Raw genomic sequence first — 24,407 nt, forward strand, 5'->3', positions numbered from 1 at the left:
AGCCCCCCCCACCAAAAAACCCCATGAGTGGGTTCAAAAAAAAACCCTTTGAGGAAGAGGGGGGGCTTTTATTCCCCCCCCTGAAGAGCAAACCCCCCCTAGGGAGGAGAAAAGGGGGGTGTCTCCCCCCCATTTACAGGTGGGGAACCGAAAACTGCTTGTGGCATCCTCCTGCACCCCCCTTACACTTGTTGCCCTCCCCCCCCTGCAAACTCCCCTCCCCAATGGCTTCTTTGGCCGAAGAAAAGGGGGAGGGGGCAATTCCATGCAGGTGTCAAATCCCCTGGGTTGGGGGAGTCGAGGGGGGGCGGGGGTCTCTCTCCCAGGTTCCTTGGGGAGGTGCCCTTTGGCCCCATCCAAATGCAGGAGGGAGGGAGGAGGAAACGGGGGGGGGGGGAAGAACCCAAATAAAGCAGCTCCCCTGGCTTTGGGGGAGGGGGCTGCTCAGTCCCACGTGGGGAGGGGGCTGTGTGTGGAAAGCCCCCTCAGGTGGGTCTGAAAGAGGGGGGAGATGCTGGAGAAGGACTTTTAAAAGAGGGAAGGTTGGGGGGCTGCTTTGGGGAGGGGAGGCAAATGGTTGGGGGAAAGCCTGAAGAATATTTGTGGGAGGGGGTCAGGGGGGGGGCTGTCCCATGCTTAGGGGGCTGAGTGAAGACCCCAAGCTGAAAAGTCAACCTGGAGGGTCCTTGGCCCGGCTGCTTTAAAACCCCAGAACCAGCTCTGAATGGAGCCCAGAAAAATAAAAAAGAATCGGATGTTTAAAAAACAAAACACACTTATTTGGTAGTGGGTGGGTGGGTGTTTTTATAAGGGGGGGGCAGGCAGTGAATTTAGTGATTCACTAATTTGGAATGCAAGGGAAAGTCGAAAGAAGGCTGTGTGTGTATGTGTATGTGAACAGGTTTTGTCCACTGAGATTGGGGTGGGGGGGAAATGAATTTAAACAATGTGGGAGATGCGGCTTCTAGGCTGTGTTTTGAGCAAAAGGTTTCTCTCTCAGAGACAGGGAGTGAAATTTTTCCATCTTTATTGACAAAATAAAGCTGTTTGTCCTCAAGAAGTAGGCAACTGATTAAATCATTTTTTTCCCTTTTTCTGATTTTGTTTAATATCCTTTGTTGTAGTCAGTGCTGAGCGGTTTCTGGAGCCAGGTCCTTCTGATCATCCTGTCCAGGGAGGCCTCGGTTGTAGGTAAGAAAGTCTCAACATGTTTCTGCTAAAATCTCATGTTTAGAAGCTAATTAGTGACTAGCTAATTGAGAGACCTCTGGGTAATCCAAGGATTGTTGGTTAGACTAAAACTAAATACTCCTTGGAAGAAAACCAGGAGATGCTATTTCCAAATTCCTTTCATTACATACTGGACCAACTTAGGCCAAAGCATAACCCACTTGTGTTGCTACCTAACTGGGATCCATACAATAGACACAATATTTTGTATTCCATTATTTTTAACTTTGCATTGTTAACCTTCAGGTGGAGGATGCTTCTTTTATGTACGCTAAAAAATAATAATCCTGTGGGCAAAAACAGTTATCAGAAATGGGACTTTTTATTATTTTCTTACTGTTTTTGTTTTAATCATATCCCCCCAAGAAGAGCAGAGATAACTGTACTCCCACGATACTTTAAAGAAAGCTAAAAGGGGTGTGGATGGTTTGTGAGTTGTGTTAACCTACTTGTGGCATTCCTAGGTTCGGTAAATGCTACTTTTAGATGACCCTGTAAAGTGCACAATATCTTTGAGGAATGCAGTAACTGTGGTTTGGATTTAGCATGTTGTGTGAACGTGATTGATTCTTTGAGTGTGCACATTTTTCTCTCCAGTTTCCAGTCTAGTTAACAGCACTGCCCTCTTATGAAAAAGAAAAAAGAAAAAAAAAGGACAGCCTGGGGAGGAGTTGTTGAGATGGGCTGCTCTGTAAATTAATTGAATAATTAAATAAATATACACCTGGGCTCTCTCCTTCCCCGGCTCCCATCTTGTGTAGCACAGGTCCAGTTTCACTCAAATTTGCTCCTAAGACTTCCATGCTCAAAACATAAAGCCTTCTTTGTCTCTTCAAAGTAAACACCAACCTTTGAAGTTGAGGAATGGAAAAGAGAGGGGGTGGGAAAAAGCAGAACTTGATAGCTTCTTTCAAAACCAATACTGCAAGGTTGATTTTTGTGGTCTCTGATTCTGCTTATTTCGCTCCTTGGTCCTTTCTACGTTGAAATAGGTAACACTCAACTTGCAGCTTTTCATTCAAAGACATTTCAGAGTTACAAGGGCACTAAAAAAGTGACTTAGCACCGTTTTTCACACTTACGACCGTTGTAGTGTCCCCACGGTCACGTGATCAAAATTCAGACGCTTGGCCATTGGGAAACGTATTTATGACGGTTGCAGCGCCCTGGGGTCACGTGGTCCCCTTTTACGACCTGACCAGCGAAGTCAATAGTGGAAGTCAGATTCACTTAACAAACAGGTTACTACCTTTACAACTGCAATAATTCAATGGTGGCAAGGAAAGTTGTAAAATGGGGCAAAATTGCGCCGAGGTGGCGCAGCAGTTAGAGTGCAGTACTGCAGGCCACTTTAGCTGACTGTGTTCAGCAGGTCAGCGGTTCAAATCTCACCGGCTCAAGGTTGACTCAGCCTTCCATCCTTCCAGGGTAGGTAAAATGAGGACCCAGATTGTTGGGGGCAATGTAAATATATATATATATATATACATTGCTTACTGGTGTACACCGCTTAGAGAGTGCTTGCATTTAAAGCGGTATATAAGTCTCATAAAATAAAAAATAAATAAAATAAAAAATTCCCTTAGCCGTCCTAAGGACCGTCCGTACTTCCTTTTTCTCTCCCTGGGTGATGTTTCTGTCTCTTCCCCCAGTCGGGATTTGGGGTGCCCACTCTGCTACCTCCAGATCTCTCATGGCGCTGAAGGCGGAGACCCCCTTGACGGACTACTCCGAGGTCTCCTCAGCCATCTCCCGCTTCAAGGAGAAGGAGAAGTTGGCTGCTGATTCCCGGATCCTCCACCGCCCCTCAGCGAAGCAGGATGGAGCGCTTGTAAACCCCGTGGGCAAAGGTGGGAAGCTCTTCTCACAACCAGTGTGTGTGTGTGGGGGGGCGGGTGGCCCTGGGAAAGCAGTGGGAACAACCCAACGGGGTGTGCAGAGGCAAGGCGGTGAACCACAACTTTATGAGCACCGGAGACTCTTAAGAATGGAAGATCCAAAAGGAAGGATCAATTTAGCCTTAGGGCAACGATGTCAAGCCTTGGTGTGTATTGTGATTCTTCGACAAGAGGAAATATTGCAAGGGTTGGCTCAGATGTTCTTACTGAGCCTGCTATTTTTTTTATTTGTTTATATCCCACCGCTCATATTTTCCCTAAAACAACAGCCTTGTGAGGCAGGTTGGGCTGAAAAAAGGGGCGGTCCAAAGTCACTCAGTCAGCTTTCATGGCTCAGGTGGAACTTGAACTCGCCGTCTCCTGGTGATTTGACGCAAAGTCACCCAGCCAATGTTCATGCCGATGGTGGTACTAGAACTCACTGTCTCCTGGTGATTGGCCCAAAGTCACCCAGCCGACCTTCCTGGCTAAGGTGGAACTAGAACTCACTGTCTCCTGGTGATTGACCCAGCCAATGTTCATGCCAGTGGTGAGACTAGAACTCACCATCTCCCGATGATTGGCCCAAAGTCACCCAGCCAGCTTCCACGGCTAAGACAGGACTAGAACTCACCGTCTCCCGGGTTTTATCACAGACCAGGGTTTTTTCCTAGCTTTCACGCTGGCTGAGGAACTCCGGAAATCTCAGAGGATCTTCTGATGCTTAGCCAAACAAATGGGAGTTGTAGAACTTCCTCTAGGCCGGGATTCCTTTTTTTTTTTTGAAAAAAATGTCATTCCCCCCCGCAGGAAAACACCCAGTTTCAGAGTCCGCCGGCCGGGAAGAGCTTGGGAACTCCTGGAAACAGGAATATTTGGTGGCCGAGAATCCGGACGACGGCCGGCTGGTGTGCATGGTGTGCGGGGGCCTCTTGGCCAGGTCCGGCCCGGCGGCAGCCCGCCAACACATCCTGCAACACCACGCCCACTCGCTGGACTTCACGCTGGAGGAGAAACACAACATCCTGGAGGGCTGGAGCGAAGGGGCTGTCCTGCCCGAAAAAGAGTCGCCCCCTTCCTCTGCAGGTAATCCTCCCCCTTGCTCTGCTCTGCGGCGGCCGCTGCCGGTGCTGTTGTTGTTGCGATGCCCTCGCGGGCCGGGATAGCCAACGAGGCGGCGCCTGGCGCTGCCCTGGCGGATTCTGATTGGCTTTCTGGCCCTTCCCACCCCAGGCGGTCCTGGCGAGAACCAGCAGCCTGCCGAGATCGAAGTCCTCCTTGATTTGGAGGAACAGCCCGTGGGCCGGAAGCGCGGGCCCGTCCCAGCACACCGCGGTGAGTGCTAGGCCACGGAGAGGGCAGGAGCTGCCTAGAGCAGCGGTTCTCCACCTGTGGGTCGGGACCCCATTTGGGGTCGAGCGACCATTTCACGGGGGTCGCCAAACAACGCAGTCCGCCATTTTTCTTTCCCCCTTTTCCTTAGCTGGGCTCCTCCCTTTTATTCTATTGGCTTTTGAAAGCCAATAGAGTAGACTCTCTTGAATAGAGTCTAATTCTATTGGCTTTCCAAAGCCAATAGGAATGGTCCAGGCTGTCTCTGCCCTGCTGAGCCCGCCAAAAGTCCCATTCTGCAAACGGGGCTGCACCCGTTGAGTAGTCCTCGACTTACGACCGGTTGAGTAGTCCTCGACTTGCGACCGGTTGGCGGGGGGGTCGCGGCATTAAAAAGGTTGAGAACCACTGGCCTAGAGCATCCTTTTCAGACCCCAGGCGGTCCTCGGCTTACGACTTAACGGCTGACATTTCCACGGCCAAGCAAGGGGTTCGTTGAGTCGGGCAAACGGAATCCGTTGCCTATTTTATGATTTTATTTTAATTTTTTTGGGCCAAGGTGGTTAAGCAAATTGCTGCATTCGTTCAGTGACTCGTGCAGTCATTAAGCGAATCCAGTTCCCCCCCCCATTGAATTTGCTTGTCGAAAGCTGGACTGGGAAGGTGGCCAATCGCCACCTACGGTTGTAAGTGTGAGGATCCGTTGTAAATCACTTTCTTTCCGTCTTCAAACCGGTCACTAAAGGGATAGTCGTAAGTCGAGGGCTGCTGGCATTCTTTAAAACGGTCCCATCTCCTGGGAAGTGAGTGTTTTGAAACCAGCTGCACCCAGTCTTGTGAACAGTCACACTCCCAGTCCCGGGAACTCGTGTTGTGAGTGTGCTTGTGACATTCCTAATACCCTTGAGCTGGTCTCAGATCAGACCTCCTTCTTCCTCCGTGGCTGTCAAGGACGGGGGCCTGCCTAATGCTCCTTGGGGATAATATCCCAGCATCCTTTGCTGTAGGCCAAGCTCTCGGGGGGGGGCTTCTGGGGTCTGTGGTTCACCAGCTGGAGAAGCCCACGTTCCCTCCTGCTCTAACCAGGTTGGTGCAAGACATCCACTCGGTTAAAAGCAGGTAGTGCTCGACTTACGACCACAATTGGGCCCCAAATTGCCTTTTGCTAAGCCGTCAAGTGAGTTTTGCCCCATTTTGCGACCTTCCCTAGCACAGTCGCTAAGTGGATCGCTGCATCCGTTGAGTCAGTAATGCCGTCGTTAAGCGAATCCGGCTTCCCCATTCCCTTGGCCTGCCGGAAGGTCGCCAAAGGGGATCATGTGACCCCGGGACTGTCGTAAATCTGAATCGGTTTCCAAGCCTCTGAATTTGCCGGTCTTGTGACCATGGGGGCCACAGCAAGAGTTGGACTTAGCGGTCCTAAATCGCTTCTTTCAGCGGCCTGACTTCACACGGCCGCTAAGCCAACCGTTGCAAGTCGAGGACTGCCTCTGCAATCTTTAACCCCACTTAGCAAAGCCACGAAAAATCTCTTTGTAAGTGTCTTGTGTCAAGACTGACGCTGCTGCTGCTGCTGCTGCTTCCTCCTAACCGTGTCTGAGCTGTTGTGGGTCTCTGTCGTGAAAAGAAGCCATATTTGGATCCCTGTTCCTCACAAAACTGCGCGATCCCCATTGAAGACCCACAACTGAAGCGGTGTGCTTTTCTCCTCTTTGTTCTCTTCTCAGCAGAGAGTTTGCACTTAGACGCTGAAAGGCGGCTTCCCGTTCGACAGAGGCCACCAGCCAAGGATCCGAGGGGTCAGGAGCCCATTGAGGCTGCAGGTAACACGGCGTCGCCTCGGAACCGGTTTTCGAGGGTAGCTTTCTGGCTACCCCTCCGATTTTCCTTTCCTCTCGATCCCCCCCCCTCCCCTTTTGTCTGCTGGGCTCCCTTTTAATGCCATTTGTTCAACACATTCAGAATGTCTTCCTCCAGCCTTCAAAAGCTCAGGTTTCTAGCCCTTATGAAAGCAAAAGAGAACCTTGAAAGCTGGCCAGGTTTTTTTGGGGGGGGGAGGGTGGATTTTGATTCTATAGAGATGGGCAGTTTTGGACTTGATCAGAAACGGACGTTTGCTTGTTTGCTGAGCTTTCGGCAAAAGAGGTTGTGTAAGATGTGAATGCTCCAAGGTGGGAAGTTTTTAAGAAGAGACTGGACAGCCACTTGTCTGAAATGGTGTAGGTTCTCCTGCTTGAGCAGGGGGCTGGACTAGAAGATCTCCAAGGTCCCTTCCAGCTCCTATTCTATTCTATTCTCTATTCCAGTGTTTCCCAAACTTGACAATTTTAAGGCATGTGGACTTCAACATGCCTTAAAATTGTCAAGTTTGGGAAACACTGCTCTATTCCATTCTATTCTATTCTATTCCATTCCATTCCATTCTATTATTCTATTTTTTCCATTGCATTCCATATTTCCTAATTCTGTTCTATTCTATTCTGTTCTATCCTATTCTGTTCTATTCTATTCTATTCTATTCCTATTCTATTCTATTCTATTCTATTGATAGTGTGGGCAAAATAGAGACTTGGGTGTTCCTTTACAAAATGTGTGTCAGTCGCACAATTTGATGGTGCTTCACACACAACTAGAGATGGGAAGGCCTGAAAAAAAAAAACCTGGAAAAATGGGGGGGGAGCAGATTTTTTTCTGTTTGTTTTTTTTCCAAACGGCTTTGGAAAAAAATGGAGGGAAAAACCCTGTATTTTCCCCAATTTCCCTCCCCCCCCCTTTTTTTCCCCAGGCCTTCCCATCTCTACACTGAACTTAGCTTTCCTCTCTGTGTGCAGTTCACAAGACCCTTTTTTCTGCATACTCCCTGCCTGTTAGTGTTTCTAGTCCTCAAGGTTCTGGAAGGAAGCCATGAAAACAACCTTCGTTGACTTTTCTGTGGCTTGGAAGTGCAATCAGGACTTCAGTGAAATAGTAAACCTTTATAGGATCAGAACAGTGGGGGAGGGGTCACGAGGCTTATCATTTTATGGATTATATTTACATCGTGCCACTTCAGATTAAACATCTCCACCAGTCGACTGAGCTAGCATTATTTGGAGCCCTTCCACTATTAGGACTCTTGTCGGCTTTTGGAGGTGTGAGAACCAGAATAAAGCGTGCGTAGTTCTTCACACTTGTTTTGCTCTCTAGGAAAGGAGTGGCTTTCGGAATGCGGGCTTCCCGGTTCGGCCCCTGCAGAAATCCGGATTTTCACCGACGGGTCCTTCCCCGCTGGATTCACCCTGAAGCTGTACTGCCGTTCTCAGCCAGGTGGGTGGAAAAAAGTGCTGAAAATCTTGTTTCTTTTAAAACTCTGGAAATATTGGCACGGTTCCACCCTTGGCACAGATCACAAGGCTTTTATCTACAGCTGCTGTGCCAGACCAAGGTCAGTCAGCTGCTCAACCTCCCCAGTGTCTGTTCTGGTCTCGGGGCAGTCCCACATGGCAAATCTCTTCTATTTTGTTTTTTAAGTTGAAAAGAGATTGTTTAGACGGCGTGGCTGGTTCCTGCCTCCTGTTTCTGTTCCAGACAATTCTTCTCTTACCTCTGCTGTTTTGTCCTGTTTTTTCCTTGGTTTCCCCCCCCCCCAATCTGCTGAACCCCTAATTCTCTCAGGGGGTCCCTAATGTCTATTGACCCATGTAGTGCGGCTGTTGTATTATTATTTACCCTTCTTATTACGTTCTTTCTCCTCCCTTTTAGTGGGATCGTTATTATTATTGTTCTGTGGCTTTGCATGTACAGCAGTTGACTTAAAACAGCTCATTTAGTGAGTGGTCAAAGCTACAACGTCACTGGAAAAAAGGACCTTGTGACTGTTTTTCACACGATCTTTGCGGGAGCCCCATGGTTATGTGAAGAGACTGGACAGTCAAGAAGGAGAAGGAGAAGGAGGAGGAGGAGGAGAAGAAGAAGAAGAAGAAGAAGAAGAAGAAGAAGAAGAAGAAGAAGAAGAAGAAGAAGAAGAAGAAGAAGAAGAAGAAGAAGAAGAAGAAAAAAGAAGAAAAAAGAAGAGGAAGAAGAAGAAGAAGAAGAAGAAGAAGAAGAAGAAGAAGAAGAAGAAGAAGAAGAAGAAGAAGAAGAAAAGAAGAAGAAGAATTAGTAGTAGTAGTAGTAGTTGGAAGGGACCTTGGAGGTCATCTAGTCCAGCCCCCTGCTCAGGCAGGAAACCCTACACCATTCAGACAAATGGCTGTCCAGTCTCTTCTTAAAAATCTCCAATGATGAGGAAGGAAGGAAGGAAGGAAGGAAGGAAGGAAGGAAGGAAGGAAGGAAGGAAGGAAGGAAGGAAGGAAGGAAGGAAGGAAGGAAGGAAAACAGAATAACAGAACAGAGTTGAAAGGGACCTTGGAGGTCATCTAGTCCAACCCCCTGCTCAGGCAGGAAACCCTATCCCATTTCAGACAAATGGCTCTCCATTCTCTTCTTAAAAGCTTCCAGTGTTGGAGCATTCACCACTCCTTGTCTGAGATGGTATAGGGTCTCCTGCTTGAGCAGGGGGTTGGACTAGAAGACCTCCCAGGCCCCTTCCAGCTCTATTCTGATTTTGATTGGGATGGGAAGCTGAGCGTTTGGGTTGCGTGTAGGCTACAATAACAACCGTGATGTCTTTCTGTTGTAGAACCTTCACCAGGCTCCGGAGCTAAGGCAAACCCAAGGAAAAAAACAGTGGGTAAGCGTGAATTTTTGTTCGTCTGAAAGAGCGTACGTTCGTTTTAGATCAGGCTGCATTTCATTGGCCAGTGAAAGGATCAGCAGTGGGTTCTAGAGAAGGAAGATCCCTGTGTTGCCCCATCGGTCAATGTGGGTTTTGAAATGTTAGCAGTGAAACCAATTAAGAACTTGTGCCTGTTTCTCTTCTTCTTTTTTTTCTCCTTCTTCAAAAAAGTCACTAGTCCTCATTGTTTTAGGGGGAAAACAAATCCATTGCAGAGGAACTGGGAAAGTTTGCAGAGAGTTCTGGTTAGGGTTAGGGCAGAAATTAGCCTCAGTGTAGGAACTGCACACCATGGGGAAGAGGAGGTAAATCAACATTTAACTCCAGTTTGCTTGGTTCCTAGCCGTGCTTGTGTGCACTAACACCGTCCTTAGGGTCAGATTTTGGAGGGACCTTGGAGATCTTCTAGTCCAACCCCGTGCTCAAATGGCTGTCCTCCTTTTGAAAATCTCCAATGTTGGAGCACCTATAACTTCTGGTGGCAAGCTGTTCCACTGGTTAATTGCTCTCTCACTGTCAGGAAATGACTCCTTAGTTCTAGGTTGCTTCTCTCCTTGATTAGTTCCCATCCGTTGCTTCTTGTCCTGCCTTCAGCTGCTTTGGGGAATAGCTTGACTCCCTCTTCTTTGGGGCAGCCCCTCAAATATTGGAATACTCAAGAGTCAAGTCTTTGACGGTAGTATAGCAATGTGAGAAATGAATAGATTACAGAAATAGACTGGCCCTCGACTTTCAACCTGTGTGCCTGTCAGCTGGGAGGGAAAATCCAGAATTTAATTCTGGGTTGTGTGAAAGGAAACATCCCATTATCTCGCGAGTCTCTTTGCCTTTAGTCGAGAGGGTGACCTCAAGAGAAAAATCAGTGCTCTGTATTCATTATATGTGTCACCTTATCATGCTTCCAGCCAAAAGGCTGGTGAATGAGGGTTTTTTTGGGCAGCTGGGGTACAGATCCCATTTTGTCTTTTTCCACTCCTTCAGCGGGGAATGAAGAGCAAATAAAATCAGAAAAGCTAAAACCCACACATCAAAGGGATCCACATTGCTGAGTTTTAAAAAGGGGTCTGGTTTTGACTTGTCTGCCTGCAGTGATTTAAAACCACTCCAGGGAAGAGGCAAATGAAGCCAAATTTCCTGAGAAAGAGGGATATTATTCTCAATCATCGCACAGTCAGCCAGATGTTCAGACTGGATTTGGCATTTTGTCTACCTATCGAGTCCTTACCCAGGACCTGGGATAGGCAGATGTGGATGTTTGATGGTATTACAGATATCGTCGCAGGATGGAAGCAGTTCCTAGTAAGGCCGCCTTTTGCAATTGACTAATAGCGAATTTGTCAATGCCGATGATGGTGTTCAAGTGGTGCTCCAGTTGTTTTGGGATTGCACCCAAGGAGCCTATGACTATTGGTACTACCCTTGCTTGCTTTTGCCACAGTCTTTCTATTTCTATTTGTAGGTCTTTGTATTTTGTTATCTTCTCCAGTTCTTTCTCTTCTATTATTATAGAAGATATTATTATTATTATTATTATTATTATTATTATTATTATTATTATTATTATTATTATTATGGATCATCATACAGTCAGCCAGATGTTCAGACTGGATTTGGCATTTTGTCTACCTATCGAGTCCTTACCCAGGACCTGGGATAGGCAGATGTGGATGTTTGATGGTATTACAGGTATCGTCGCAGGATGGAAGCAGTTCCTAGTAAGGCCGCCTTTTGCAATTGACTAATAGCGAATTATTATTATTATTATTATTATTATTATTATTATTATTATTATTATTATTATTATTATCCATCACACAGTCAGCCAGACCTTCAGACTGGATTTAGCATTTTTTCTCCACCTATCAAGTCTTTCCCAAGGACCCGTGATACTATTATTATTATTATTATTCACAAAGTCCCCAGTTTGCTCTCCCCCTTTCTGATTTTAATAACAATCTTTACCATAAGGAACCGGGAGAGTTATTTTCCCACTAATATCGTGAGAAAACTCTCTGCCGAAATGCAAAATATGGAGGCAACTTTGGCCTTGAAGTGTAAGAGCCATTTTTAGCCTCGCAAAAGCTTTGTTTCAATGGCATGGTAGAAAGTGGGGAGGGGGGGTCTTCCTCTTTCCCTGTCCTCCCCCCCCCACTACAGGGGAATCTCTTGCTTCTCCCCTCCCTTCCTGGGTTGTCATGAGATTCTTTAAGGAAGGATGAAAAAGCAACACGCTTATCCTACCGTCTGTCCATTAATCAGCAGTGAAGTTCTGGAAACCTCACAAATTTGCAGGCGGGTTTTTTTTTTTTTTTTTTTGAACTTGCATCTTATCGGAAATGCGTGGACTTTGTTGCCACAGTCGTTAAACGAATCACGGTCATTTTTAAGTCGGTAACACGGTTGTGAAGTGTTTCAGGTCGCAAAAAGGGGATCGCGTGATCCCGGCACCCTGCAACCGTCATAAAAACGAGTCCGTTGCCAAGCGTCTAGACTACGCTCACGTGACCACGGGGAGGCTGCAACGGTCCCGAGTGCGAAAAACCGCTCCTGTTGCAACTTTGAACGGTGGCTAAAGCAAATCGTTGTAAGTTGGGGACTAGCTGGCCGATGATCCACCACCTGCCTCTCTTCCCAGATCGTGACTGCTCCGTCTCCCTCCTGCGCCTTCACTCCAGGGACGCCGCCGGCCGCCTGCACCCAAGCCCAGACCCCCTTGCGCCCCCTTGCCCGCTAGGCAGCTCGGCCGACCGCTGCCCCAAAGACTGTGGGGCGGTTCGGGGAGCGGGCCGACGGGCGGCTCCCACCGGCAAGGAGGCCTCCACGCCCCTGGGGAAGGGCTTCAACCCCACGTGGCGCGCCCGCTTCCTGGTGGACTTTGACGCGGCCACCGGCCACCTGGTGTGCATGGTGTGCGAGTACCCCTTGCGACGCATCTGCCTGGCCACCGTCAAGCAACACATCCTGCAGTGCCACGCCGAGACGCTGCAGATGCCGCGGGAGGTCCGGCGCACCATCCTGGAAGTCTGGGAGAATCGGAGCCAGCCTTCCACCCAGGTCCAGAGGAAGTGAGACGGGCTGGCGGGTTCTCCCAAACCGCGAGAAAGGGTTAAAAGAGACCAAATTCTGGACCAGGCGGGCCTAGGGGGCGGAACTTGAGGGAAGGAGGCTCCACCCCTCCTCGGAAGCCCCGCCCCAAGGCTATACACTCACATCTCCCTTGCTGGAGAACAGAGCGGATTCTGAGCTGACCCTGCTGCCATTTTTTCCATTTTAAGACTCTGAATTCTGCTTTTTTTAAAAAAAAAAAATAGAATTTTTTTTTTAATTTGTTTTGGTTTTCAACTTTGCTTTTCAGTTCTAAGCAGAAGCAGCTCTGATTTCTCTCTGGCCCCAGCCTGTTCCCTGCCTCTTTTTTTTCTCTCTCTCTCTCTCTCTCACCAATAAAATTCCTCACTGCAGCAGAGAAAAGAAACGGAGAATGAAGCCACTGCTAAATCAGGGAGGAGAGATGAGAGACTTTGGCACTGCCTCCTCTTTATTCAGGAGCAGTTTATTTTAAAAAAAAAAGAAGAAGAAAAAAAAGAAAAACTCAGGGGGAAATCTTTTTTTTTTTTTTTTGAGTTGCAGTTGATGTCTGTCCCCACCCAAAAAGTTGCAGGAAGAAATAAGACACCCTCATTGCTAGGACTGCCATTTTGCAGCCAGATCTTTTCGTCGCCAGCGTTTCTGCGTTTCTGCAATTAATTGGACCTTGTGCTTTGGCTTCCTGATTTAACCAGAGGATAGAAAATATCAGCCTGGGCCTTCAAACCGATTCATAAGCCACAGGGAGCAGCAAAGTATGTTTTATGTTCTGCAGGCGGCTTTTTTATTTTTATTTTTTTTATAAACATCTCCTGTCTATGTACCTTTTGAGTTCTGTGTTCCGATCACCACTTCGCTTGTACTCCTGCAGACAAAAAAAAGGGGGGATTTCTCTTTTGTTACCATTCTTGAGCAGAGAAAAGTAGCCGCATCTAAAAACTTGTGCTGTGCTATCCCCTCTTTTTGCTTTTATGGTTTTGCGTCTGGCCCACAATGCTGGCTTTGAACACCCTGGCTTTGAAAACAAGCATGTGAAGAAGCAGTAATCTCTGTGTGTGCCTTTATTCTCCAGGTGTCAGGCAGCAGTTCAACAGGTGCAAGCAGGAGTGCCCAGTAAGTCCTTGGTTTAGAAAAAAAAAAAAAAAGCACTCATTTCTTTATTGAGGAGGTGGATGGATGTTAATTGCTGTAGATGAAAGCAGGTTTATAGAACTGAGTTGAATCTTAAAGTAGAAGTGTCCTCTCTTATTCCGGGAAAAGGATCGTTAGTGCTGCTGCTAATTATAATAAAACCACTTAAAATCTTCTTTTTCCACCTTTTGGATTGCCTGCAGTTTCAGAAATCACCAGGTGGTGGCGCCTTTGACTGGTTAAAAAGGGCCAGTGAGAGATGGAGGCGCAAGTCCTAGAGCAGACTCCTCTGCATAATTTCAACGCTCAGTATATTTGATCCAGCCAGCAAAACAGCAGCAGCCCCAAAAAACACACATGGGGCACCTATGCTGAAAGACCACACATTTTCCGGTCTGCATTGCCATGCACCCCACATAAAACTGGAAATAGCAATTGCCCCTAGAGCGAATTAAATCTCACACACACAAACACACACCCCCAAAGCCTTGTCAAATATTGACACTGCCAATTGATGGAGCAGAAGTCAGCATTAGGCTTCTGAATATTGTTGATCGAACCCACTCTTGTTTCCTGTCTGAAGATGCTTTAATGGAGGCAATTGAGTTAAACTGACCCTTACCAGGAAACATAGAAAGGGCAGCCTAGAAAAGTCAGTGCCCTCCTAACCATACCCAAGCACTCCGAGTTTGTTGGCGATGTCCATTTGCTCTAGGAGTTCATGGTGACGTAACCCTAACCCTAAGTGGAATTTTCCTCCAATGGGATTTTCCCATGTATTTTACCAGGAAACATAGAAAGGGCAGCCTAGAAAAGTCAGTGCCCTCCTAACCATACCCAAGCACTCCGAGTTTGTTGGCGATGTCCATTTTGCTCTAGGAGTTCATGGTGACGTAACCCTAACCCTAAGTGGAATTTTCCTCAATGGGATTTTCCCATGTATTTTACCAGGAAACATAGATAAGGGCAGCCTAGAAAAGTCAGTGCCCTCCTAACCATACCCAAGCACTCCGAGTTTGTTGGCGATGTCCATTTTGCTCTAGGAGTTCATGGTGACGTAACCCTAAGTGGAATTTTCCTCCAATGGCATTTTCCCATGTATTTTTCCAGGAAACATAGATAGGGCAGCCTAGAAAAGTCAGTGCCCTCCTAACCATACCCAAGCACTCCGAGTTCGTTGGCGATGTCCATTTTGCTCTAGGAGTTCATGGTGACGTAACCCTAACCCTAAGTGGAATTTTCCTCCAATGGGATTTTCCCATGTATTTTTTACCACGAAACATACATAGGGCGCCTAGAAAAGTCAGTGCCCTCCTAACCATACCCAAGCACTCCGAGTTTGTTGGCGATGTCCATTTTGCTCTAGGAGTTCATGGTGACGTAACCCTAACCCTAAGTGGAATTTTCCTCCAATGGGATTTTCCCATGTATTTTACCAGGAAACATAGAAAGGGCAGCCTAGAAAAGTCAGTGCCCTCCTAACCATACCCAAGCACTCCGAGTTTGTTGGCGATGTCCATTTTGCTCTAGGAGTTCATGGTGACGTAACCCTAACCCTAAGTGGAATTTTCCTCCAATGGGATTTTCCCATGTATTTTACCAGGAAACATACATAGGGACGCCTAGAAAAGTCAGTGCAGCACTCCGAGTTTGTTGGCGATGTCCATTTTGCTCTAGGAGTTCATGGTGACGTAACCTAACCCTAAGTGGAATTTTCCTCCAATGGGATTTTCCCATGTATTTTACCACGAAACATACATAGGGCTAGAAAAGTCAGTGCCCTCCTAACCATACCCAAGCACTCCGAGTTTGTTGGCGATGTCCATTTTGCTCTAGGAGTTCATGGTGACGTAACCCTAACCCTAAGTGGAATTTTCCTCCAATGGGATTTTCCCATGTATTTTACCAGGAAACATAGATAAGGGCAGCCTAGAAAAGTCAGTGCCCTCCTAACCATACCCAAGCACTCCGAGTTTGTTGGCGATGTCCATTTTGCTCTAGGAGTTCACGGTGACGTAACCCTAACCCTAAGTGGAATTTTCCTCCAATGGGATTTTCCCATGTATTTTACCAGGAAACATACATAGGGCAGCCTAGAAAAGTCAGTGCCTTCCTAACCATACCCAAGCACTCTGAGTTTGTTGGCGATGTCCATTTTGCTCTAGGAGTTCATGGTGACGTAACCCTAACCCTAAGTGGAATTCCTCCAATGGGATTTTCCCATGTATTTTACCACGAAACCTACATAGGGACGCCTAGAAAAGTCAGTGCCCTCCTAACCATACCCAAGCACTCCGAGTTTGTTGGCGATGTCCATTTTGCTCTAGGAGTTCAAGGTGACGTAACCCTAACCCTAAGTGGAATTTTCCTCCAATGGGATTTTCCCATGTATTTTACCACGAAACATACATAGGGACGCCTAGAAAAGTCAGTGCCCTCCTAACCATACCCAAGCACTCCGAGTTTGTTGGCGATGTCCATTTTGCTCTAGGAGTTCAAGGTGACGTAACCCTAACCCTAAGTGGAATTTTCCTCCAATGGGATTTTCCCATGTATTTTACCAGGAAACATAGAAAGGGCAGCCTAGAAAAGTCAGTGCCCTCCTAACCATACCCAAGCACTCCGAGTTCGTTGGCAATTTTTGTTTCTTCTGCCATCAAAGTGCTTCATAAAACGCTAACGCTGTACTCTACAAACCACATTAACGCAATTGAAATCGCTCTTAAAATTACACAAGAGGATTGCTCAGAAATCAAAAGCTCCCTCCCGTCCCACCGTCCCCCTTCGAAAGAGATTCTCATTACAAAAGCAGAAAAATCACATTTAATAAATTAAGGGAGGCCTTTACAGTCGGGCCCAATAAATAACAAAAGCAAGGTTGGGAGAGAAACAGACGGAAGGTGAAATGGAACAGCAAGAGGCAATAGTTTTTTTAAGTACAAAAAAGTCTAAAAAGAGACGGAGGAGAATTTGCACTCGCTACCCACCACCATCACAACTGCTACGTGGGAGAAGATGCCGAGGATGCTTTACAGCTGCAAAGTTGCTCGGGTCAGGGATCGTTGAAGCAAAGCCAGGAGCACAAAAGTTTTATGGAGGCAGGTGTGTGTACACACATGCATATACAAATCAGCCATAAGCTTTGCACTGGACATCATGTGCATTTAAAGGTGGGGTGGGTTGGTTTTTTGTTGTTATTTCTGAGTTGTCTTTTCAGAAACAATCCATGTTTCCAAATTTAGCCGCCTTTTGTCACGTTTACCCCCTTTTAAAACAACAACAACAACAAGGCTTTCAAAATATTTAGAGGAAAGAAATGTCAATTTTGTTTGCAAAAAAAAAAAAAAGGCTTGCAAACGCGGTTTTGATGGCATTCTGGAGAACCGGACTTTTGAAAAACAGCAGTTCACGGATTCTGAAACCCATGTCTTTACCTTAATTGGGATTTAAACCCCTAAATCTATTAGATTTCTCTCTCTTTCTTTGCCAAAGCCCTCCCGTTTGTTTCCATAGCTCGGTGTGCTGAAAAAAATGGTTTTGCATACCGGCTTTCACCGAAGCTTCAAAGCAAAGGTGAGCTTGACTCCAACCCCAGTCTCGTCATAACATTTTCCCCATTCCAGGGGGTCCTGGAGTTACAACCACAATGGTGCCCATTTCTGTCGCTAAGTGAATTCTGCCCCACTTTTTTTTTTTTTTTTTGCTACAGTTAAGTGAGTCATACAGTCGCAAAGCCGAGCTGGCTTCCCCACCTTACTTGGCCAAGCCCCTAAATTCTGATTTTACAGTTGTAAATGTGAAAAGCAACTACAAGTCGCTTTTTTCCGTTGTAGTCGCTAAACGGTTGTAAGTTGAGGACCTCCTGTGCACCATCCTGGGAATTTCAGACAGTCTCTAAAATCTTGCCGCTGGCAGTATTCAGAATTAAAAGAGGTCAGGCTTTTCCAACAAGAAAGGAACGATGCCAAAAAAAAATAAACACATCACCCTAAGACACTTTTTTCAAAGAGAGACAAACATGAAGACTACAAAGACTTTTTTTATCACAGTTGTGTGGCATTTCCCCCCCCCCCTTTTGGCGTGGTGAACGAGCGGAGGAAACGGAGGACCTGCCTGCTACCCACTCCTCATTGCATTTCCCCCCCCCCCATTTATTCTCGCTTGGCAAGTTGTTGCTGGTGAAGGGTTGGGGAGAAATGAGACGTGGAAGACCGTTGAGAACCACAAGGTGTACAGCAAGCTCTTTGCATTCCCCACTTTTGGGATGGGGGGGCACGGGGGCTTTAAGGTGAGCCTCTCCCCCTGATAAAAGTATGTGTTTATATATTGCATCTGAAGTCAGAAGGGAGCTTTAACCTCCCCGAAATAAATTCCAGGGATGGTAGATGCCTCTATAACCGGTGGGCAAGTTTACGACCTGTGGACTTCAACTCCCAGAATTCCTCAGGGATTTTGGAAGTTGAAGTCCACAGGTCGTAAAGTTGCTTTATAAGATAGCGGCCTCTATTGTCGCTGGCTGTTGAGAATGATGGGAATGGTAGTCTTTCCCCCCCACACACACACACCAAAGCAGGAAGCTGTAGCATCCTTCCCCCCCCTTCTTGTTTTTCTAAATTAAACATCCCTCTTTTTTTACAGTGCTTTGTTTTTTGGAGAGACCCTCCCAAGATGGGGAGATGGGCTGCTCTAGCTGTGCCCAGAGGGAGGTGGGGCTCCTGTTCCTCATAGCTCCCCCCTACTCATATTTCAAATCCTCAGTCCACCTAGGTTTTGGATCTGCTCGTGGAGGGGGGCAATGTAACTGCCACCTGTGGCTTTTTAAAGCCATTGCCTCTATTTTTTTCCCCCCCAGGAAAAAAGCTGCTTTAGAAAGCCTGCGGCGATTGGCCGTCTCTGAACCGCTCCGAAACCCCGTTTTGCAATCGGTTCTGATGTGCTGCATGATCCTCGTAACATTAGAGGCAACCAAGAGACAGGAGCAGAAATGGGGGGGGGGGTAAGAGAAAGAGAGAGACCTCATTGCCCCTCTTAAGTGGGGGGGGGGAAGGATGGATTTCCTGCCCCAGTTTGCAGCAATGTTTTTAAGTCTGCCGCACCCAGTTTGGGGAATGCATTCTACCCTCACCCCAACCCATTTTAAACCCCCCAGCGCCAAACCCTTCCTCTTCGTTATAGATGCACAAGCACACAAAACAGTTGGCAAATGCACGAGGAATCGGGATATACTGCTGTCCACAGTATAGCGGAAGTAAACTGGTGCTTTTCTTTAAAAAAAAAAAAAAAAAGGCAGTGGTAAGGAATAGCTGCCCCTAATTTATACACATACGCCTCCCACACACCCAATAAATTAACCTGGCACACAACAGCCCCCACCCCAGTCACTCGCCATTCCCTTCCCACCCTGATGCCAAAGTAGACCAGCTTGGAAAAGTCACGGCAGGTAGTTGAAACCACGGCAGCCACTACATTGGTGCCGCTCAGACCCACAAAACCAGCCTTGTGCGTGAAGACACAGCGTCGAGCACTGCTGTGCAAAGGCAGACAGATTGGAACTGCCTGGAGGGGGGTGGATGGGGGGGAGCTTCGGCTGTCTGGGGGGGCGCCCTCCTGCTGCCCCACCCCACCCCTTATTGCACGCCCTCCCCACCCCCTTTTTCCTAGCCCTGAGAGTTGACGGAGATCACCCGGTGGTGCTCCATCCCAGTTCACACCTCCGTCTCCACGCCGGCCAGCTTGGGGGTGAGGATGCGAGGTGTGACGCCGGCGTTGAGGTCCATTTCGAACTGCAGAAGTTGCCCCATGAAGTTGAGGTTGGGTGAGATGACAGGGCGGCGGCCCTTGACATACTTGTAGGCGTCGCCCATGGTCATCAAGGTGTGCTTCATCAGGTAGGCGATGACGATGGTGGCCGAGCGGGAGACACCGGCCTGGCAGTGGATAAGGACTCCTTTGCCACTCTGGTGGGCCTCCTCTGGAGTTGGGGAGAGAAAACAGCCGCGTCACGGACTGCAAGGTCCACATCCGTGGCATGCAGAACGTGTGAAGGACATTGGAAAAAGGAGGGTGTCTAATTTCAAGTAAGGGGTCCAAGATAGGGTGTGATGGGGGCCATTAGCTTGGAAGACGGAGGGAGGGAGGGAGAGAAAGAGGAAAATGCCAGGGCCAGCAGACATGAATGCTAAATGGAGCCTCTCAGTTCAGGAGAGGTCTACCTTAAAAGGCATACTATCTCCCATTAATGACGAAAGTAAACGGCACGCTCCTTCTAAGCCACATTTGCCTATGGAGAAGCCTTCCCTGGGGAAAAAAAAAGGGGGGGATATCCTTGTTTTTTATCTAAGGATCCACCCCTGGAGCAGAGTTTAAACCGGGGGGGGGGTGTCTTCAAACTTGGCCCTTTTATGACTTGTGGACTTCAACTCCCAGAATTCCTGAGCCAGCATGGCTCAGCTTGGAAACCTCTCCCTTTCCCCTCAGCATGGCTGGCTCAGGAATTCTGGGAGTTGACGTCCACCAGTCATAAAGGAGGCAATAGTTTCTCCCATGCTGGCTCAGGAATTCTGGGAGTTGAAGTCCACCAGTCCTAAAAGAGCCAAGGTTGCCTACCCCTGGTCTAGGGGAGCGTTTTATCCAAACTTGGCCACTTTTAAGACTTGTGGACTTCAACTCCCAGAATCCCCCAGCCAGCATTTTTAACTTTATGACATTGTTACTTAATCACAGAGTTGCTGGCCCACGTACGGGCTCCCCGACCTAGGTCAAGCTTAAACACGTACCGATGAACTCAAACGCCTCCTCAAAATACTGCCGCAGGTCCTGACGGTTGTTGTCGGTGGCAGGCAAGCGCTTATAACGGAGGCGCCCGCTGTCGGTGTGGTAGAGAGGCAGGTGGGTCGTGACGTTGAGGATGTGTCCCACGTTGAGGTGGAGCAACTTCTCCAGGTTCTGGGCGTCGCTCTCGTCACCCAGGAAGAGGAACGGAAGGATGCGGCTCAGCTCGGCGTTCTCCAAATCGGGGGTGAGCGGGGAACCCACTTCGTCCGAGATCTCTGGGGCATCTGATCCGATCGGAGTGCCTGCAGCCAAAACACAAAAGGTGAGGGTGGCATTCCTGCCCATGGGGCACACTGGAGACGTGGCATTGGAACGAGAAGGCTTTGCCTGGCACAGTGGGAGGGGGGGGAACTGGTTTCTCCCCCCTGCCTTTCCAATCCTGCTAGGTAAGACCAGGGGTCTCCAAACTTGGCCCCTTTAAGACTTGTGTGGACTTCAACTCCCAGAATTCCCCAGACAGCCAAGCTCTTTTTTGTGCATGTTCTTACTTAGAATGACCACCAGGAGACAGCCTGGGATTATATTATAGGACAAAACCGGTCACCTACTGGCTCCTAGTGGTCATTTACCAACTGCAGCTGAGAGCGGCAACACATAAAGCTAAAAATGGTGGCTGGGGAATTCTGGGAGTTAGAATCCACAAGTCTTAAAGTGGTCATGATTGGAGATCCCTGAATAAAATGCTCCCCTAAGAGACCCCTGAATAAAATGCTCCCCTAAGAGACCCCTGGATAAAATGCTCCCCTAGATTGGAAACAGGGGACAAGGATGAAAGATGCTTTGCCTGTCGTGTCAGGCTACAAGCAGAACAAGCTTTATCCTGGTTCAGTCACACATCCAAGTAGGATTGGGATGGCAAGGCATGCTGGGAACTGTAGTTGGGTATGCTGGGATATGCACTTTTTTTTTTCAGGGAAGGCCTTCTCCATAGGCAAAAGTGGCTTAGAAGGAGCGTGCTGTTTACTCTTCACGTGATGAGAGAGAGAGATGCATTTTAAGGTACACTGCTCCTAAATATTTAGCATCCATGTCTGCTGGCCCTGGCGTTTTCCTCTTTCCCTCCCTCGTCCAAGCTAATGGCCACCATCACATCCTGTCTTGGACCCCTTTGTTGAAATCAGGCACTCTCCTGTTCCAATCTCCAGGTTTCCCCTTACCTCTCTTCCCAAGTCCTTGCTCATCTCTGTGGACCAGATCCAGGACAAGGTGCAGGTTCTGCGTAGGCTGGGTTTTGGGCGGCTTCGGGGGGCTAGCGGGTGGAGATTCCGGGAACCCCCCACAGCCAGACCCTTCCTTGGACCACAAGCACTGCAGCGAGGAGTCCCGGCCATCACAGGTACCCCGGGAAGAGAGGAAATCTAGCACAGCCAATTTCCCCTGCTGGAACCGCCGCCGTCCCGGCGCGTCGGGGACCCCAAAGCGCATGGCGCCCTGCAGCTGAGTCTTGGTGAACTCCACCAGGTTGCGGCAGTCCAGGATCAATGGGGAGGTCTGCGGCTGGCCCCACGGGGGCTGCGAGGCTGGTACGGGCGACTTGCTCATTTTCTCGGCCAGCTCATCCGGCCAGATGGTACGGACCGTGTAGTCATCGCCCTCCTCTTCGTCCTCGCCGTAGCAGCTGGGCGCCGGCGAGGAGCCCGCCCGGGGGTCGTAGGCCACGATGGGGTCGCTGCTGCAGAAGCTGCAGGAGGAGCTGGCCGACTTGACCGAGAGGTTGCAGGCCAGACACGCTAGGGAGCGCAGGGCGACCGGAGCGCAGGAGAAGCAGCCTAGCTTCTTCATGGACTGCGGGCTGCAGCTGGGGCAGCTCAGGGAGCGCAGGCTGGATCGGCTGGAGAAGCAGGCCAGGGAGCGCAGGCCGGACTTGGCTCCGGGCTCCTCGCAGCGCATCAGCCTCCAGCACCCCCAGCAGCCGCATTTCAAGGGGTGCATGGTGGTGGCAGGGCTGGAGAGCGAAGAGCTGGGGGACGCGTCCCCGGAAGGCTTGGCGTTCTCCTTGAGACCCCTCTTCTTGAGTTTGGCCTGGGGCAGGAGCGCCTTCAGCTGGGGGGGCAATGCCCCTTTCTTCTCGTCTGGCTTAGGGTCCGGCGGCAAGGCCAGGCCAAACTCGGACCCTCGTCCCTGAGGCTTGAGGTTGAGCGGGTGAGAATGGCCAGGGAGAAGGATGCTGCTTCGGCGGACCGCTTTGCAGGGGTCCTGGGTGCCCGCTCGGCAGGCGGCGGGCGGGGACAGTGGCTTCTCCCCGCCACTGCTGTGGGTGACAAAGCCGTGGCTGAGACGCAGAGCTAAAGTCTTGGGTCTCTGCAGCACGCCCATCCGCTCTTCCAGCGGCGAGGGTGGCATTGGGAAAGCTGAGCTGCGGAGAAGGGGAGAGAAACGGAGATGAGCGAGAATGCTCTCTGCTCCCACCCCAAATTCCTTGCAGCCTCTAAAGCGAGGGATCTCCAAAACCGAGACTTCTGGACTTCAACTTCCAGAATCCCCCAGCCAGAAGCTTGCAAATTTACCCATCGAAATTGATTGCCATCCAGGAGAGGCAACAGCACAAAATTCAGAAATCAGCCACCTGGACAGGTTCCAAACTGGTTTGCAAGCTGGCTGGGGGATTCTGGGAGTTGAAGTCCACCCCTCTTAAAGCATGCTGGCTGGGGGATTCTGGGAGTTGAAGTCCCTCCATCTTAAAGCATGCTGGCTGGGGAATTCTGGGAGTTAAGTCTACCTATCTTCAGGCATGCTGGCTGAGTTGAAGTCCACCCCTCTTAAAGCATGCTGGCTGGGGGATTCTGGGAGTTGAAGTCCACCCCTCTTAAAGCATGCTGGCTGGGGGATTCTGGGAGTTGAAGTCCACCCCTCTTAAAGCATGCTGGTTGGGGAATTCTGGGAGTTGAAGTCCCTCCATCTTAAAGCATGCTGGCTGGGGGATTCTGGGAGTTGAAGTCCACCCCTCTTAAAGCATGCTGGCTGGGGGATTCTGGGAGTTGAAGTCCACAATTCTTAAAGAAAAAGGGAGGGAGGGAGGGAGGTCATCCATCCCGGTTATTATTTCAAGCCCTGAAGTCTCCTAGCCCTTTTATTTATTTATGCCTCCCACATGCCCTCACCCCAAAGCCGTAATCCAGTCACATTTTGATGTATTTAGGCTAACTTCTTTTTGTGGCCCAGCTTGTTGGCAAGGCCTCCTGTCAGATTTCCAGCTTTCTAAGTCTCCTCGGATCACGTTCTGTGTCACAGGTGCTTCTAGCCGTGCAGCAACATCCTAGCAACCCAGGCGGAGGATCACATGTTTACAATCTAGCTCAGAGAATCTTATGCCCATTTCAGGAACCGAGAGACTGAGGCTGGGATACAGAAGAATTTTTTACAGCTGTTGGGGCCCGGCTGGATTTTGCACAGTTGCAAGTGCTTTTCCAAAGTCCTTGTCTATTCCTGGTCTAAATTCCCAGGAAATTGTGAAATCCCCCACCTTGCAGAATTCAAACCAACCCTTTTCTTAAAACAATCATCATGATAACTTTCCTGGGATTTGGATAATTTGTCACCCTTGACCCCTCCCTTCCAGCGGAGAGAATTCTCCAGTGAAGACAGCCTTTGCTTCACCCTCACCCTGCACAAAACACAGACACACCTTAATTCAGATTGCAATCAGGAATTTTTGCGCACAGATCTATCTTGCTTATAAGCTCATGTTTACGAATCGCAATTAATCGGATTAATCCTCCCCAACACAGTTGCACGCTCAAATCTACAATAATAAAGTTCCTGGGCACACTTGATTTTTGTGCCAACCCCACTAATGACCAGTGCCCACCAAGCCTTGTCTTTTCACGCACACGCAACCAGCACGTAGCTCTGGGCTATTAATATATCCACAGGTGTGCAAATTCTCTTGGGGTATCCTTGCGAGGACGTGCACACGTGAAGTCTGCTTCTGTACCAGCCCCGTTCAGGTTCATGGGTCCCATCCCATTCCTCAGCTCAGCCCTGAATCTCTGCAGCCTACCTCGCAGGGGTGTATGGAGGGGGCGGTTTGAAAACAAAAACCTGCTCCTAGTGCTTCAGGATTAGTTCTCCGCTCCTATCTTGTAAATCTGTGCACCACAAGGCAGCTTTCTTTGCCCACATTTTCTGGGCAGGCTTCAGCGCAGAGTTGTCGCATAACAGAT

General features: G+C 48.8%; 2 protein-coding genes across 6 annotated transcripts in view; one reads left to right on the plus strand and one right to left on the minus strand.

The window, feature by feature from the left end:
• SPINDOC (spindlin interactor and repressor of chromatin binding) overlaps positions 1 to 24,407 on the plus strand; it is a 34,130-nt gene that overhangs the window by 858 nt on the left and 8,865 nt on the right. Inside the window, exons 2-9 of one of the 5 annotated variants that reach the window (XM_039363380.1) lie at positions 1,125 to 1,191; positions 2,883 to 3,080; positions 3,918 to 4,193; positions 4,341 to 4,442; positions 6,167 to 6,262; positions 7,626 to 7,745; positions 9,100 to 9,150; positions 11,831 to 13,592. In XM_039363380.1, coding sequence (XP_039219314.1) covers positions 1,125 to 1,191; positions 2,883 to 3,080; positions 3,918 to 4,193; positions 4,341 to 4,442; positions 6,167 to 6,262; positions 7,626 to 7,745; positions 9,100 to 9,150; positions 11,831 to 12,264 — 1,344 coding nt within the window. In that variant the 3' untranslated portion in view covers positions 12,265 to 13,592. Of the gene's footprint in view, positions 1 to 1,124; positions 1,192 to 2,882; positions 3,081 to 3,917; positions 4,194 to 4,340; positions 4,443 to 6,166; positions 6,263 to 7,625; positions 7,746 to 9,099; positions 9,151 to 11,830; positions 13,593 to 24,407 lie in introns of those variants that run through there. The other 4 variants (XM_039363381.1, XM_039363384.1, XM_039363382.1 and 1 more) reach the window with 4 other exon arrangements.
• On the minus strand, positions 19,034 to 22,599 carry LOC120317086 (dual specificity protein phosphatase 10-like). The gene is made up of 3 exons (XM_039363387.1): positions 21,402 to 22,599; positions 20,187 to 20,486; positions 19,034 to 19,381 (listed from the first exon to the last, which is right to left on the minus strand). The coding sequence occupies exons 1-3, from the start codon at positions 22,585 to 22,587 to the stop codon at positions 19,116 to 19,118; spliced, it is 1,752 nt and encodes a 583-aa protein (XP_039219321.1). The 5' UTR covers positions 22,588 to 22,599; the 3' UTR covers positions 19,034 to 19,115.

The sequence above is a fragment of the Crotalus tigris genome, unplaced genomic scaffold (assembly GCF_016545835.1).
Source record: "Crotalus tigris isolate CLP2741 ecotype Arizona unplaced genomic scaffold, ASM1654583v1 scf7180000019553.37968852642:3898890, whole genome shotgun sequence".
Classification (NCBI taxonomy): Eukaryota; Metazoa; Chordata; class Lepidosauria; order Squamata; family Viperidae; genus Crotalus; species Crotalus tigris.

What these genes read in the sequence shown, in the direction of transcription:
- LOC120317086 (XM_039363387.1), bottom strand. Translation starts at nt 22,587, where the DNA reads ATGCCACCCTCGCCGCTGGAAGAGCGGATGGGCGTGCTGCAGAGACCC. An exon ending in GCAAGGACTTGGGAAGAGAG is followed by an intron (nt 20,487 to 21,401) that starts GTAAGGGGAAAC and finishes TTTTGGCTGCAG; the next exon opens with GCACTCCGATCGGATCAGAT. An exon ending in GGAGGCGTTTGAGTTCATCG is followed by an intron (nt 19,382 to 20,186) that starts GTACGTGTTTAA and finishes CCCCAACTCCAG; the next exon opens with AGGAGGCCCACCAGAGTGGC.